This window comes from Lithobates pipiens, unplaced genomic scaffold (genome assembly GCF_037356315.1).
Source record: "Lithobates pipiens isolate NorthernLeopardFrog02 unplaced genomic scaffold, aLitPip1_a1.2 Scaffold_22, whole genome shotgun sequence".
Taxonomy (NCBI): Eukaryota; Metazoa; Chordata; class Amphibia; order Anura; family Ranidae; genus Lithobates; species Lithobates pipiens.
In genome coordinates this window covers 299,637,642-299,653,435 of record NW_027507784.1, presented here as the reverse complement: position 1 = coordinate 299,653,435, position 15,794 = coordinate 299,637,642, and the positions used below count along the sequence as shown (strand labels likewise).

At 46.0% G+C, this 15,794-nt stretch overlaps 1 protein-coding gene across 1 annotated transcript in view; it reads left to right on the top strand.

Moving 5' to 3' along the window:
- Positions 1–15,794, top strand: part of LOC143924770 (ankyrin repeat and fibronectin type-III domain-containing protein 1-like) — a 552,097-nt gene that overhangs the window by 71,301 nt on the left and 465,002 nt on the right. Inside the window, exon 4 of the mRNA XM_077449225.1 lies at positions 10,797–11,011. Coding sequence (XP_077305351.1) covers positions 10,797–11,011 — 215 coding nt within the window. The remainder of the gene's footprint in view (positions 1–10,796; positions 11,012–15,794) is intronic.

The window sequence follows — 15,794 nt, the reverse complement described above, 5'->3', positions numbered from 1 at the left end:
TGATGGGTGAAGGCTGTAATCTGTCTGTTTTCAGCAATTCCTGCGGCGAGGACAGGTAAGGGAAGTTAATCCTATATATAATTATATGATGGATTTCTTCATTTTGAGTAGTTGCATGTCTTACCTGGTTTCCACCACTAGAGGGAGTAAGAGCAGCCTGATGCATACTTACATGCCTTTTCAGTACACACGCTCAGTGAAGCCTGGTTCTCCAGCTGTCTCATGTCTCCACTGCAATCCCTGCCACAATAGAGGTAAATACAGGGGTCCCACGTAGTCTGGGGGTCCCACGCAGCTCCAATGGAGTTTCCCTTTCCCCCTGGATTCCGCGGTCCTCATGCATGTGTTCCCGGCCTAATGGAGGAGGGGGGGGTGTGGTTGTGAGCCGTGCACGTCAGTGTGCACGGCGCTGTACTGCTTAGGCGCCAGGCGGCAGATTTAAAAAGCCCAGAGCCTCAGGGGGCTGTAAGTGGAGACACAGGAGCTGTGGGCAGTAAGCATCCCAAGGGATTGGATCCAGGCAAACCTTAGACACCTACTCAGCATCAGGTTGTGCAGTTTAAGCATATATATTTATTGTGAGACTTTAAGCACAACAGTGATTGCACTTTGTACTAGTACCTCTGCTTTGTAGCTTAGGACTATGTCTCCTCGTAAGAGGGTCTCAGGGGGAGGTAACAAAGGCATCGGTAAATCACCACCTAGGTCCAGGGGTTCTAAAAATGCCTGTAAGTTACCATCCCCCCTGCAAGACTGGAGCCAGCCTCTCAGGACGAGTCAGTGCCCCTGTCAGGTTTTGCAGCCTCTCCTAATGTCCCAGCCCCGGTATATGTCACTGAGGACTCCCTTAGGGCTACATTGGAGGGTTTTGAAGGGAGAATAATGAATTTTATTTCTGCTTCCCTGAAAGATAGCAGGAAAAGGGGTAGATCCCCTCCCTCTGCTGAGATTCCTCTTTCAGATGACTCTTCTGACAATGAGGAGAGATCCCTATCTTGGGACAGGGATCTTGAGCAGTCGGAGGAATCAGAGGAAGAGGAGAGAGTCCCCTCCTCCCAGGCGCTCAGAAAGCAGGTGCAGTATTATACTGAATTGGTGCGTACCACATTCAGAATGCCTGCTGCTGAAGTCGCTACGTCCTCTGTTTCTTCCCTGGGAGTCAGGAAAGTCCCACAGACTGCCTATTCCTTTCCAATTCATCCCTTAATGGATAAATTGTTGTATGAGGATTGGGGACATCCCGATAAACTGTTTGCTCCTCCTAAAAGGTTTTCTATGCATTATCCTCTGGAGGAAAGTTTAACCAAGAAGTGGGGGGTCCCATCTGTCGATGCGGCTGTTTCTTGCGTGAATAAAAGCCTGACTTGTCCGTTGGATAATGCTCAGGTATTTAAGGATCCAACTGATAAGAAGCTGGAAACCTTATTAAAAGCCTCCTTTTCCATGACTGGCGCTGTGGTGCAACCTACAGTCGTAGCTGTGGGGTTGTGTCAGTTCCTCAAGGAACAGGTTAAGCAGATGCTTGGCCTCCTTCCCAGTGAGGAAGTAGAGAATTATGCAGAAATACCTCAAATTCTGTGTTTCATGATTGATGCGATTTTGGATTCTGTCCAACAAGCATCTCGTTTGTCTCTCCTGTTGGTACACATGCGAAGGGCCCTATGGCTAAAGAATTGGGCAGCTGAGCTGTCATGCAAGAAGCATTTGATTGGGCTCCCGTTTAAAGGGGAACGTTTGTTTGGAGAAGAATTAGACAAATTCGTCCAAAAAATTTCAGGGGGTAAATCTACTCTCCTCAAAAGGAGCAAGCGTCCATCATTTAGGCGTGCTCTCTCTCCCGGAGCATCAAGCTCTAAGCAGTGGCGACGGCCTTCTCAACCCTCCTCTACAGGAAAGGCTCAGGGCCGGGCCAGGGGCAGGAAAAGACTTGGGGGCGAAAGCCTGCCAAGCAGAGCCCAAAAGCTTCCTTGTGAAGGGGCACCCCCGCTCGGCCGAGTGGGGGGAAGGCTCCTGCAGTTTGCAGGAGCCTGGCGAGAAGAGATCCGGGACAAGTGGGTGATCTCTTCGGTATCTCTGGGCTACAAGCTAGAGTTTCAGGAGATTCCCCCTTCTCGCTTTCTAAGGTCAAGGATCCCCAGGGATCCAGTAAGCAAAAACCGCTATTTCTGGCCTTAGATCACTTACTATCCCAGGTGGTGATAGTAGAAGTGGACCCAAAAGAACAGGGTTCAGGGTTTTACTCAAATCTCTTCACCGTTCCGAAGCCAAATGGAAGTGTCAGACCTATCCTGGATCTGAAGGATCTGAACCGGTTTTTACGCATCCGGTCCTTCCGAATGCAGTCAATTCGCACTGTGGTCTCCTCCCTGCAAGGAGGAGAGTTTATGGCATCAATAGACATCAAGGATGCATATCTCCATGTGCCAATTTTTCCCGCACACCAAAAATATCTAAGGTTCGCGGTAGAGCGGTGCCATTTTCAATTTGTGGCCTTGCCGTTCGGGCTTGCTACGGCCCCTCGAGTCTTCACAAAGATTCTGGACCCTCTCTTGGCAAACCTAAGAGCTCAGGGTATAGCCGTCATGGCTTATCTAGACGATTTGCTTCTAATGGAGAAAACAGTAGCGTTCCTGAACCACAGCGTTACCACAACGCTAGAACACCTGGAACGCCTAGGTTGGATTATAAACCTAGAAAAGTCGTCCCTACAGCCTGCCACCAGGTTGGAATACCTGGGTATGATCATCGACACCGCTCAGGGCAAGGTGTTTCTTCCAAGGACAAAAGCCTTGGCCATCGGCGATCTGGTGCGCCTAATTCTGGGCAGGAGATCTTCCCCCATTCGATTGTGCATGAGACTGTTAGGGAAAATGGTCGCCTCCTTCGAGGTCGTCCCATTCGCCCAGTTCCACTCAAGGCCGCTGCAAAGATGCATCCTTGCAGGTTGGAACAGGAAGCCCCAATCCTTGGATCTTCCTATGCGTCTATCCCCAGGGACACGCAAGAGTCTTGTCTGGTGGTTACAAACCAAGAATTTGCTGAAGGGCAAAACTTTTCTTCCTCTTCCATGGAAGATTATCAGGACAGATGCCAGCCTGATAGGCTGGGGAGCAGTATTGGAGGAGACGTGCTCGCAGGGGAATTGGTCTGCGATCGAGAAGCTATTGCCCATAAATGTCTTGGAGATCCGGGCAGTTTATATGGCTCTCATAAGGTGGTCTTACAGACTACGGGGTCTCCCTGTTCGGGTTCAGTCCGACAATGCCACAGCAGTGGCTTATATCAATCACCAGGGCGGTACCAGGAGCCTGGTTGCGCAAAAAGAGGTGAATCGCATACTTGTCTGGGCAGGAGTGGAAAATTGTCAGGCGGATTTTCTGAGCCACCAGCAGTTGTGCCCAGGAGAATGGGCTCTGCACCCGACGTGTTTCGGAACATATGTCGCAGGTGGGGTACTCCAGACGTAGATCTGTTTGCATCCAGGTTCAACAGGAAACTGGACAATTTTGTGTCAAGGACAAGAGATGCACTTGCTCAGGGGTCAGATGCTCTGACAGTTCCCTGGGATCAGTACAATCTGATCTATGCCTTCCCCCCGTGTCAGCTTCTATCGCGGTTCCTGGGAAGAGTCAAGAGGGAGATAAAATCTGTCCTTTTGGTAGCCCCGGCTTGGCCCAGGCGACCGTGGTATGCAGAGATCATGAAGTTGGCAGTAGGCAGGCCATGGATCCTCCCTCTCCGGCCAGATCTGCTCTCACAGGGTCCAATTTACCATCCTGCTTTACACAGTCTGAATTTGACGGTTTGGCTGCTGAGACCCACATTCTGAGAGACCGTGGCCTTTCGGGGCCAGTCCTTTCTACTCTGAGCAATGCCAGAAAGCCGGCCTCCAGGCTTATTTATTACAAAATCTGGAGGACATATGTTTCCTGGTGTGAACTCAGGGAATGGCATCCTAGAAAGTATGTCATTAGCAGGATCTTGGCTTTTCTCCAGTCAGGCCTAGAAATGAATTTGGCCATAAGTACTATCAAGGTTCAGATTTCGCCCCTTTCAGTGTTTTTTCAGAAGCCACTTGCATCGCATTCCCTGGTGCGGGCTTTCATCCAGGGGGCCATGCGGATAAGACCGCCATGAGATCTGAATTTGGTTCTCTCGGTTTTGCAGGGGCAACCATTTGAACCTTTGCTATTAGTTCTCCTGACTAAAAGATTGGTTTTCTTAGTAGCCATATCCACGGCTAGAAGAGTTTTAGAGCTAGCAGCTCTTTCCAGCAAAGAGCCGTATCTAATTATTCATAAGGACCGGGTGGTCATGCGTCCCAACAGGTCCTTTCTACCTAAGGTGGTTTCGGGATTCCATTTGAATCAAGATGTAATCCTACCATCCTTTTTTCTGGACCCACAGTCCGCAGAAGAAGAATCTTTGCACACTTTGGATGTGGTTAGAGCAATCAGTATATATCTTCAATCAACTGCTCAGATAAGGAAAACTGATTGCTTATTTATTTTGCCGGAAGGCCCTAGGAAGGGCCAGACGGCATCAAAATCCACTCTCTCAAGATGGATTAGACAGGTTATCTCTCAAGCCCATATTGTTAAAGGGAAAATCCCTCCTTTTCAAGTGAAAGCGCACTCTACTAGGGCTGTAAGTGCTTCTTGGGCAGTGCATCACCAGGCCTCCCTGGCTCAGATCTGTAAGGCTGCAACTTTGTCATCAGTCCACACATTCACCAGATTCTATCAGGTGGATGTCAGAGGGCAAGAGGATATCGCCTTTGGGCGCAGTGTACTGCAGGCTGCAGTTTGGGTCCTCCGGTCCCTGGCGGTCTATAGTTATGATCTGTGTCTCCCTCCCCTCAATCTGAGCATTGCTTTGGGACATCTCACTATGTAATGAGCTCCTGTGTCCTGTGATGTATGATCAAGAAAATGGGATTTTTATATACAGCTTACCCGTAAAATCCTTTTCTTGAGAGTACATCACGGGACACAGGGCTCCCGCCCCTCTTGGGTTTTACGTGGTTTCTTATTGCTTTGCTAAAAAACTGAGGTGCCTCCCATATGGGAGGGGTTATATAGGGGAGGAATTCTCCTTAATTGGGGTTAACCAGTGTCCAATCACCAGAGGTGCCTATATAACCCACTATGTAATGAGCTCCTGTGTCCCGTGATGTACTCTCAAGAAAAGGATTTTACAGGTAAGCTGTATATAAAAATCCAATTTTTCCATCCGTCTGCAAATCGGATCGGGTGACAATGGATTCTGCGGTCCGTTGTCATCTGATCTCTCATAGGGGAGAGCGGCGCTCTGATAGGTCCGTCCCTGCACAGTGTGCAGAGACGGACCTGTCATCTGCCAGCTCAGTGAGGATCGACAGAGCGATCCCCGCTGAGCAAGCGGATGTTCACGGGGTGGATCATCACTGATCCGTCCCGTGTGAAAGAGCCCTATAGAGCCCCTGTATTGATTGTCAACACAATTGTTCTGGGCTGTGATTTGACACAGCCGATCAGCAGGTCCCAGCCATGAATCATTGGCTGGGATCTGCTGACAGTCTCCTGATGTGTCAAAATACAGGTGAGTAGGTGGGTGGGAGCATGCGCCAGACACCCTGAAACAGGCAGCGTCATACGCCCGTAGCTGCCACCCCATAGCAAAACACATACTGTGATGGGTCGGCAAGTAGTTAATTACCAATGGTATTTCTAATATGCATCAAATAAAGCAAAAAACGGTGCTAATTATTCTAAAATAAACACGAACATCTAAAGCAGCCGCAAACTCTACTGTGAGATATAACATAGTCCCAAATCATAAATTCATAAACAGAGTTGCGCTAATTAATATTGAGTCAAGCACCAGTGATAAAAACAAAGTCCCAATGTGATAAAAAAATAAAGTTCTTTGGTAACATCCGCACCATCCGCCACCTTCAATTGAGTGATCCTGTGACAGTAACCTCCACCATAGATAAAGTGCTTGCTTACCAGATTGCAGAGACCTCCTATCGGGGAAGGTCAATGACACTTGTGGCTCTAAACCCAGCCAGGTCCTTTAACCATCCAAGGAACCCCTTATGGTAAGTGGACCCACCATCCAGGAAACAATATCACAGATGGTCTTCAAAATACAAAAAGGCTTGCTAGCCATATTGTAAAAATCTTTAAAAACTTTATTTAAAGCATAGAATTTTGCTTTTACAGCAAAAACATGTAATCGCAAAAGGATTAAAACAAGCCGGCTGGCGAATCACAGCTACCTGTCCTTCTGGGATTCGCTCCATCACCTGACGTCACTGTGCTTCTCGTATCCCGGAAAGGACGGGTAGCTGTGATTAGCCAGCCAGCTTGTTATGATCCTAATGCGATTACATGTGATTGGAGGTCCACGCAATCTAGTAATTGGGACTTTGTTCTTATCACTGGTGTATGACCCAATTTGTAATATACAGCATGAGGGGGTTAATTTATTGCCATTGGTCACCGATGCATTACCGTATTTGCCGGCGTATAAGGCGACTGGGCGTATAAGACGACCCCCTATTTTTCAAGTGGAAACAGGTTTTGGGCAATACTCGCGGTATAAGACTACCCCCCTTCTGAGGCCATTTAAAAAAAAACATTAGCACCATTAAAAAACACAAAGCAAGAATGCCAACTACCCATCTGCCATGCTGTGATATGTCATAAAGTAAATCAAACAATAATAACACAAACAGAGATCTATTGAATGCCACAACTCTGGAAAGTAGAATTTTTCACTAACCAAACCAATACCACTTTTGGGTTACATTCTGTGGGAATTGTCCACCAAAATGCATTTAATAACCCCCCTGTCATATGTCCCAGATTTACCTGTCCCTCTTGGGTGCCTGGGACCTCAAAGGCAAATAGCAGGATGTATAGTAGTAGATCAGTGAATGGATTTACCCAGGGAAGTATGGTGAGCGGTCTATTATTTTAATGAATACAACGCCTGCTTGGATTGGCAGAGGCTGTAGCATCATCAGCCCTTGCCTCTCTCTCTCTAAGCCAATCCGAGCAGGCTACTCTATGTAGCCTGCTCGGATTGGCAGAGGTTGTTACTCCAATCCAAGCAGGCTCTGTATTCATTAATAGAATACATCGCTCGCCTGGATTGGCTCAACGATGTATACTGTTTGTAGCTGAAGCCACATACAGTATTAGCAGACATTTGGGGGCTGACATCCATCGGGCAGCATTGTATACCTGTATACCCGGCGTATAAGACGACCCCCGATTTTTGGGTAAATTTGAGTAAGTGTAAAAGGTAGTCTTATATGCCAGAAAATATAGTAGTTACCAGTAGCAGTTAATTAACCCCTTTGTGCTGCTTTAGTGGCACCAGTGTCAGTGTTAATTAACACTAACACTGGTGCCACCAATGCAGCACAAAGGGGTTAATTAACTGACACTGGTCACTAATGCATCAGTGACCAATGAAGCGCCTGTCGGGGGGGGGGGGGGGGCTCTGAGTATCTCCACTGACAGGGAAGGCAAATGAAGGGCTGGAATGTTGGCTTGTGCCGGGTGTAGGAGCACCCTTTGCACATCGTTGCAACTGCAGCTATTAGCGGCTGGTGTGTAAAATCGCACAAACAATTTCCAGCCAGTTTTTAGAAGCCCACCTCACCTACGCCCCCCCCTCCCTGCAGTAAACTGTACCGCCCAGGGCATCTGCCCCTTCCTGCCTTGTACCAACCCTGGCGCTGACAATTTACACAGCACTTTACATAAACACTATATTGTGTTGGCTCACCCTTTGCAGCTATAACAGCTTCAAGGTTTAGGAGTGTGTCTATGGGTATGTGTGATCATTCTTCCAGAAGCACATTTGTGAGGTCAGGTACTGATGTTGGATAAGAAGGCCTGGCTCACAGTCTCCACTCTAATTCATCCCAAAGGTGTTCCATCAGGTTTAGGGCGGGTCAGTCAAGTTCCTCCTCCCCAAACTCGCTCATCCATGTCTTTATGGACCTTGTACGTGCACTGGTCCGCAGTAATGTTACAACAGGAAGGAGTCATCCCTAAACTGTTCCCACAAAGTTGGGAGCATGATATTGTCCAAAATGTCTTGGCATGCTGATACCTTGAGAGTTCCCTTCACTGGAACTAAGGGGCCAAGCCCAACCCCTGAAAAACAACCCCACACCATAACCGCCCCTCCACCAAATGATTTGCAGTGCACAAAGCAAGGTCCATAAAGACATGGATGACCTCAACACCTTTGGGATGAATTAAAGCAGAGACTGCGAGTCCAACATCAGTGCCTGACATCACAAATGCGCTTCTGGAAGAATGGTCAAACATTCCCATAGACACTCCTAAACCTTGTGGACGGCCTTCCCAGAAGAGTTGAATCTATTATAGCTGCAAAGGGTGGGCCAACTCAATATTGAACCCTAGGGACTAAGACTGGAAGGCCATTGAAGTTCATGCGTGTGTAAAGGCAGGCGTTCCAATACTTTTGACACTATAGTGTATATATTGTGCATTCAGATCTATCCCTGTCCTCAAGGAGCTTACATTCTAAGGTACCTAACTCCCATTATCACATATACATGTAATGCACAGACTCAGAAACTGGTCCCGCTATACGTCCAGAGTTCTATTCCCTAGTAAGTGCAAGCAGCCAGGCACATGTTAGTTTCAGAAGGAAGTTATTGACCCACAAGATTTCTACCAAAATAAAAAAGTTATTTTAGAACATATAAATCAGATATAACAAATCATTTTTAATAGTATTTTAGCAGACCTAAAGGGAGCAAATAAGAGAAGTTCATTATTTGGATTTACAGTATCTCACACAAGTGAGTAAACCCCTCACATTTTTGTTAATATTTTATGATATCTTTTCATGTGACAGCACTGAAGAAATGACACTTTGCTACAATGTAAAGTAGTGAGTGTACAGCTTGTACAACAGTGTAAATTTGCTGCCCACTCAAAATAACTCAACACATAGCCAATAATGTCTGAACTGCCGGCAACACAAGTGAGTACACCCCTAAGTGAAATTGTCCAAATTGGGCACAAAGTGTCAATATCTTGTGTGGTCATCATTATTTTCCAGCACTGCCTTAACCCTCTTGGGCATGGAGTTCACCAGAGCTTCACAGGTTGCCACTGGAGTCCTCTTCCACTCCTCCATGACGACATCACGGGGCTGGTGGATGATAGAGACCTTACGCTGGTCCACCTTCCATTTGAGGATGTCCCACAGATGCTCAATAGGATTTAGGTCTGGAGACATGCTTGGCCAGTCCATCACCTTTACCCTCAGCTTCTTTAGCAAGGCAGTGGTCGCCTTGGAGGCGTGTTTGGGGTCGTAATCATGCTGGAACACTGCCCTGTGGCCCAGTCTCCGAAGGGAGGGGATCATGCTCTGCTTCAGTATGTCACAGTACATGTTGGCATTCATGGTTCCCTCAATGAACTGTAGCTCCCCAGTGCCGGCAGCGCTCATGCAGCCACAGACCATGACACTCCAACCACCATGCTTGACTGTAAACAAGACACACTTGTCTTTGTACTCTTCACCTGGTTGCCGCCGCACACTCTTGACACCATCTAAACCAAATACGTTTATCTTGGTCTCATCAGACCACAGGACATCCAGTAAACCATGTCCTTAGTCTGCTTGTCTTCAGCAAACTGTTTGCAGGCTTTCTTGTGCATCATCTTTAGAAGAGGCTTCCTTCTGGGACGACAGCCATGCAAACCAATTTGATGCAGTGTGCGGCATATGGTCTGAGCACTGACAGCCTGACCCCTACCCCTTCAACCTCTGCAGAAATGCTGGCAGCACCCACGTCTATTTCCCAAAGACAACCTCTGTATATGACACCAACCTCTTTGGTTGACCATGGCAAGGCCTGTTCTGAGTGGAATCTTTCCTGTTAAACCGCTGTATGTTCTTGGTCACTGTGCTGCAGCTCAGTTTCAGGGTCTTGGCAATCTTCTTATAGCCTAGGCCAGGGATATGCAATTAGCGGACCTCCAGCTGTTGCAGAACTACAAGTCCCATGAGGCATAGCAAGACTCTGACAGCCACAAGCATGACACCCAGAGGCATGATGGGACTTGTAGTTTTGCAACAGCTGGTGGTCCGCTAATTGCATATCCCTGGCCTAGGCCATCTTTATGTAGAGCAACAATTTTTTTTTTAGATCCTCAGAGAGTTCTTTGTCATGAGGTGCCGAGTTGAACTTCCAGTGACCAGTATGAGAGAGTTAGAGTGAACCAAAACCAAATTTAACACACCTGCTCCACATTCACACCTGAGACCTTATAGCACTAACAAGTCACATGACACATGAAAGAAAAATGGCTAATTGGGCCTCATTTAGACATTTTCACTTGCCAGTGGTTAAGACAATAATAGCTGTGTGTTGAGTTTTTTTGAGGGGACAGCAAATTTACACTGTTGTACAAGCTGTACACTCACTACTTTACATTGTAGCAAAGTGTCATTTCTTCAGTGTTGTCACATGAAAAGATATAATAAAATATTTACAAAAATGTGAGGGGTGTACTCACTTTTGTGAGATACTGTACATACATTTTAAAGATAAAAAATTCTGACACCACTTTGACTTTTTCCAGGTCAGCCAAACACAGCCAGGCAACTGGTAATTTTAGTGAGAGGTCCGCTATTGGTTAAGGATGCACTTTATAATGAAGTATGCTGCTGAATTTAGTTTGAAATGAATGATTTCTTCTGGTTGCCTTTACTATGAGACGTCCCTCACACTGCATGTGTTTTCTTCACAGTGGACTCATGGCGCTCTGGAGAAAGACAGCTAAGCACCAGCACCTTTCCTACACGGATCTTCTCTTCCCCAGAAGAAACCCGTCCCGATCACCAGCAAGGCTTCCACATACGGAAGAGCATTTCTGTGGACAACCACCTTAGTTCTTGTCATTACCCATTGCAGCCACCCGACCCCCAGGGACAAAGAGTGAAGAGCAAACTGAGAAGACAATTTGTAAGTACATACTTTCTGATTTCTGGTTCCAGTGAAGATCAGATACACGAGAAGCATAGAATTTGTAAACCGGGGTCATCTATTGTTTTAGGGATGACCACAACGGCATATGATGTAACTTTTTTGGTCATTGATTATGATTGAACCATATAGGCATTAAAGCCTAAAGAAAAACCAGAAGCAAAGCTAATTTTTTCATTTTCTATAGAGTAGGGGAGAGTTATAAAATCTGCCAGATTTTTTTTTGCCATCTGAGTCCCACTGGGGAGATTTCCCTTCACTTCCTGTCCAATAGCTAAAACAGGAAGCGAGAGGAAAGCCTTTTAAAGTGAGGAGATCCCAGAACTAGTGTATCCATTGGAAGATTTCCTCTCTATTCCCATTCTGGTGACAACCCAAAATATGGGATTTTCTTTCACTTCCAGTGATGATAGTCACTAGGACAAATAAGTGGAATCTCCCTAATGGGGACACAGACAGCAATAAAAACATGACAGATGTTTTAATCCCTCTCCTCTTTATCCAAAGCTAAAAAAAAAATTGCTTGTAGTTTTACTTTAAGTCCAGACAAGCAGCTACATGTAAAGATTATGTAGCGCTTACACCTGCAGGAGCCGCTGTATATGATGTATTCTCTGTTCTGGCACAAATCTTTAAACCGTTTGGTCTATACTGGCACACGCCTTTATAGATTGAAGGCCACTCACACATGTGTAACATAAGTATTAGCAAATATAAGTCTATTCATAATGGCTGTGCCCAACATGGGCAAGTGCAAAACAATAGGCTCACAATTTTGAAAAATACAAGGAGAAACACAGGAGATACAATGTAGCTTTGTGTAACATAAGTATTAGTATATAGGGCGGCTGCACTCTCGAGTCCTCTTTGCTCTTACAGAACTCACCACTGATGACGGGGGGCAAGCGAGGGAAGAGGAAAGCAGTGAGATCTTACTCAGCTTGTCTGCCGCTGGCTGGGGGGTGAGAGAGAAGCCTGCAGCTGCACACACAAGAGAGTCCAGGCACTCCTTCAGGTCTCCTTCTGGGTACCCAAATGAACTCTTCCCCCACCAGAGAAGTTTTGGTCCCCAAAACAAGAGACTGAGTCCAGTAACAAAAGAGATGTTGATAATATACAATAAGATGCAAAATAAGGTTAGTAGTCATTCAAAAGTAAATAATTAGCATTTAAACAGGAACCTGGCAAGGGAACCTCCCATCATTTGCCAGAGGGAGAGGGGTTGCCTTGACCACAGACCACTGACAGGTCCACCTTGATTTGCCAGGGGGTGAGCAAGTGTGTCAAGCAGTGTGTCATAGTTCAGTCACTGGAGTGGACGGATCACCTTTTTTGCCCTTTGCACCCTCTTGGCTGGTGGAATGGATGGCTCTTTCTGTCTATGCTCTGCCAACAAACCACCTCTGGGAGCAACAGGGGCCAACATTTGCCTCACAAAGCTTGTGTTTGTCCCTATGATCAAGCAACCATGGTGGCTGAGAAAACACAGCAGCCAGTATGCTAAAATTTACAGGATAGTGGATTAAGTGATTTGATATGCAGTTAACCGTCACAGGGGTACTTCTTTGCTCCAATGCCCTGGACTTCTAAGTCTTCCAATTTTTGAAGAGGAATTTACTTCACGTGCTTGTTAAAGTCTTGAGTTAGCAAAGTCACTTGAGTTGAGAAGAGCTCTGTGTAAATCCCCTCCACTAACAGTGGTACCACAGAGGAAAAGGCCTATCAACTTGTCAGTTGCTCTGGTTGTGTAGATGGATGTAGCAGGTCTAGTCAACTTGTCTTGCTTCCTTTATCCCTGGTGCCCAAAACAATGCTTTTGACGATGTCTTGGAGACTGACGGTAACTTTCTCTTGAACAGTGGGGTTTGATACAGGAACATGCATCTTTATTCAACCCTCTGGGTTGTCAGAAGGGGCATCTCCTAAAGCCTGGGGCTAATTCCTCTTTCTTGCATTCCAACATGATTGGAAGCTGGCTGAGGTAGTCAGACCTGGCCAACTCTCAGAACTTTCTATGTAGCCTCGGTGAGCGCTCTTCTTCCTTCAGGTGATTTGGGCATTCACGTTTGTAGTGGCTTCACTTCCAGAATTTTAGCAAGTCAATTAATTTTCTCAGCAGGAATAGCTATGGAAGTTGAAGACTGATTGGGTCCTGTAACAGTTCCGCCAGAGAACGCAGTGATTTTGTCTGGCAGAATAGTTGTCATTTCCATTATTTCTGACTTCAGGGTGGTTATCTTTAAATTGATCTCCATCGTAGCAAGGGTTGCCACATCATCCCTTTAATCCAGGACATACATTACTTACACAGGTTCTGTGGCTAATTAGGGTGGTAATTAATCTTATGTGGTGCCTTGTCTGCATTAAATCAGCCACAGGACCTGTGTAATTCATATGTGTCCTGGATTAAAGGGATGATGTGGCAACCCTAATCGTAGCTACTGACCCAACTTTGGCAAGTGATGGTGCCCCCACCTCAGGGTTGTTGGCCTCAAACATACTGTAGCTTCCTGCTCTCTCACTGTTCTAATGAGCTCAGGATACTTTATCAACATGCTATTTTCTGAAGTATTTTGCTGTATCCAGACTGGCATCTTGTTTAGTTGTCTGATGTACTCAGACAGGCATTCACCCTGGTATTGAAAGGCATGCTCAGATTGATAAATCAGACCTGAAGTCTTCTCTGTTCGCCCAAATTCTTCCTGTAGCATAGTAAGGTAATCATAGGCTGCTCAATGCTTTTGACTGAACTTGAGATTCCTGATAGCCTCTGCAAAAACTCCTTTCAAGCTCTCAATAATACGTTGCTTCATCTGCACTTCAGAGACATCCTACTCTTTCACAGCCTGTATGGCCTATTCTGTCCAGGTTTCATACTCTTTTTCTTCAGCAGGCGCCAGCTGTGTCCCCTAGAAAAGCCCCAGCTTTCTGTAGCTGTCCCATGAGTGCATGCTGCTAACCTGACAACACTTGTAGAAATTTCCCCCATATGGTAACTGAGTTTTCTGGCATGAAAGTTCCTTTGGTAGATGTGGCATTACTTGAGCTCCCTGGACTGGCATCTGGCACTCTCAGCAAAATCAAGCAGGCCTCAGCTTCATTGGTTAGTTGGAGAATGTCCCCTTGGAAACAGACGGGAACTCCATTTTTCCATTAGTAGTACATGGTTGTGAGAGGAGACTTGATCTGTTTTCATGCCCAGTATGAACACTCTCTGATCAGTAACTAGCGCCTAACTACTTGGCGGACCTGCTCTTCCGTCCAGGCAAGGCCATTTTTCTCCCCACACCACTGGTTGGAGGCAGCAGGGTCCATGTTGACTGTCTCTAGCTTGTTGTCTTGGCTACTTACTTGGAAAACAAAGATATCCCAGACAAGCCCCCACTTGTAGCACTTACAGTGCCTTGAAAAAGTTTTCACACACCTTGAAATTTTCCACATTTTGTCATGTTACAACCAAAACCATAAATGTATTTTATTGGGATTTTATGAGATAGACCAACACAAAGTGGCACATAGTTGTGAAGTGGAAGGATAATGATAAATGGTTTTCAACATTTTTTACAAATAAATATGTGAAAAGTGTGGCATGGATTTGTAGTCAGCCCCCTTTACTCTAATGCCTCTAACTAAAATCTAGTGGAACCACTTGCCTTCAGAAGTCACCTAATTAGTAAATAGAGTCCACCTGTGTGTAATTTAATCTCAGTATAAATGTATATGTTTTGTAAAGCCCTCAGAGGTTAGAGAACCTTAGTGAACAAACAGCATCATGAAGGCCAAGGAACACACCAGACAGGTCAGGGATAAAGTTGTGGAAAAGTATAAAGCAGGGTTAGATTATAAAAAATATCCCAAGCTTTGAACATTTCACTTAGCACTGTTCAATCCATCATCTGAAAATGGAAAGGGTATTGCGCAACAGCAAACCTACCAAGACATGGCCGTCCACCTAAACCTACAGGCCAGACAAGGAGAGCATTAATCAGAGAAGCAGCCAAGAGGCCCATGGTAACTCTGGAGGAGCTGCAGAGATCTACAGCTCAGGTGGGAGAATCTTTCCACAGGGCAAGAGTCATGCACGCCACAAATCTGGCTTTTGTGGAAGAGTGGTAAGAAGAATGCCATTGTTGAAAGAAAGCCATAAGAAGTCCCATTTGCAGTTTGCAAGAAGCCCTTTGGGGACAAAACAAACATGTGGAAGAAGGTTCTCTGGTCAGATGAGACCAAAATTTAACCTTTTGGCCTAAAAGCAAAATGCGTGTGGTGGAAAACTAACATTGCATATCACCCTGAACACACCATCCCCACCATGAAACATGGTGGTGACAGCACCATGTTGTGGGGATGTTTTTCTTCAGCAGGGACAGGGAAGCGGTCAGAGTTGATGGGAAGATGGATGGAAATACAGGGCAATCTTAGAAGAAAACCTGTGACTGAGTCAGAGGTTCACCTTCCAGTTCACCTTCCAGCAGGACAACAACCCTAAACATACAGCCAGACCCACAATGGAATGGTTTAGATCAAAGCATATTCATGTGTTAGAATGTCCCAGTCAAAGTCCAGACCTGAATCTAATTGAGAATCTGTGGCAAGACTTAAAAAATTTCTGTTCACAGACGCTCTCCATCCAATCTGACAGAGCTTGAGCTATTTTGCACAGAAGAATGGGCCCAAATGTCACTCTTTAGATGTGCAAAGCAGGTAGACACATACCCAAAAAGACTTGCAGCTGTAATTGCAGCGAAAGGTGGTTCTACAA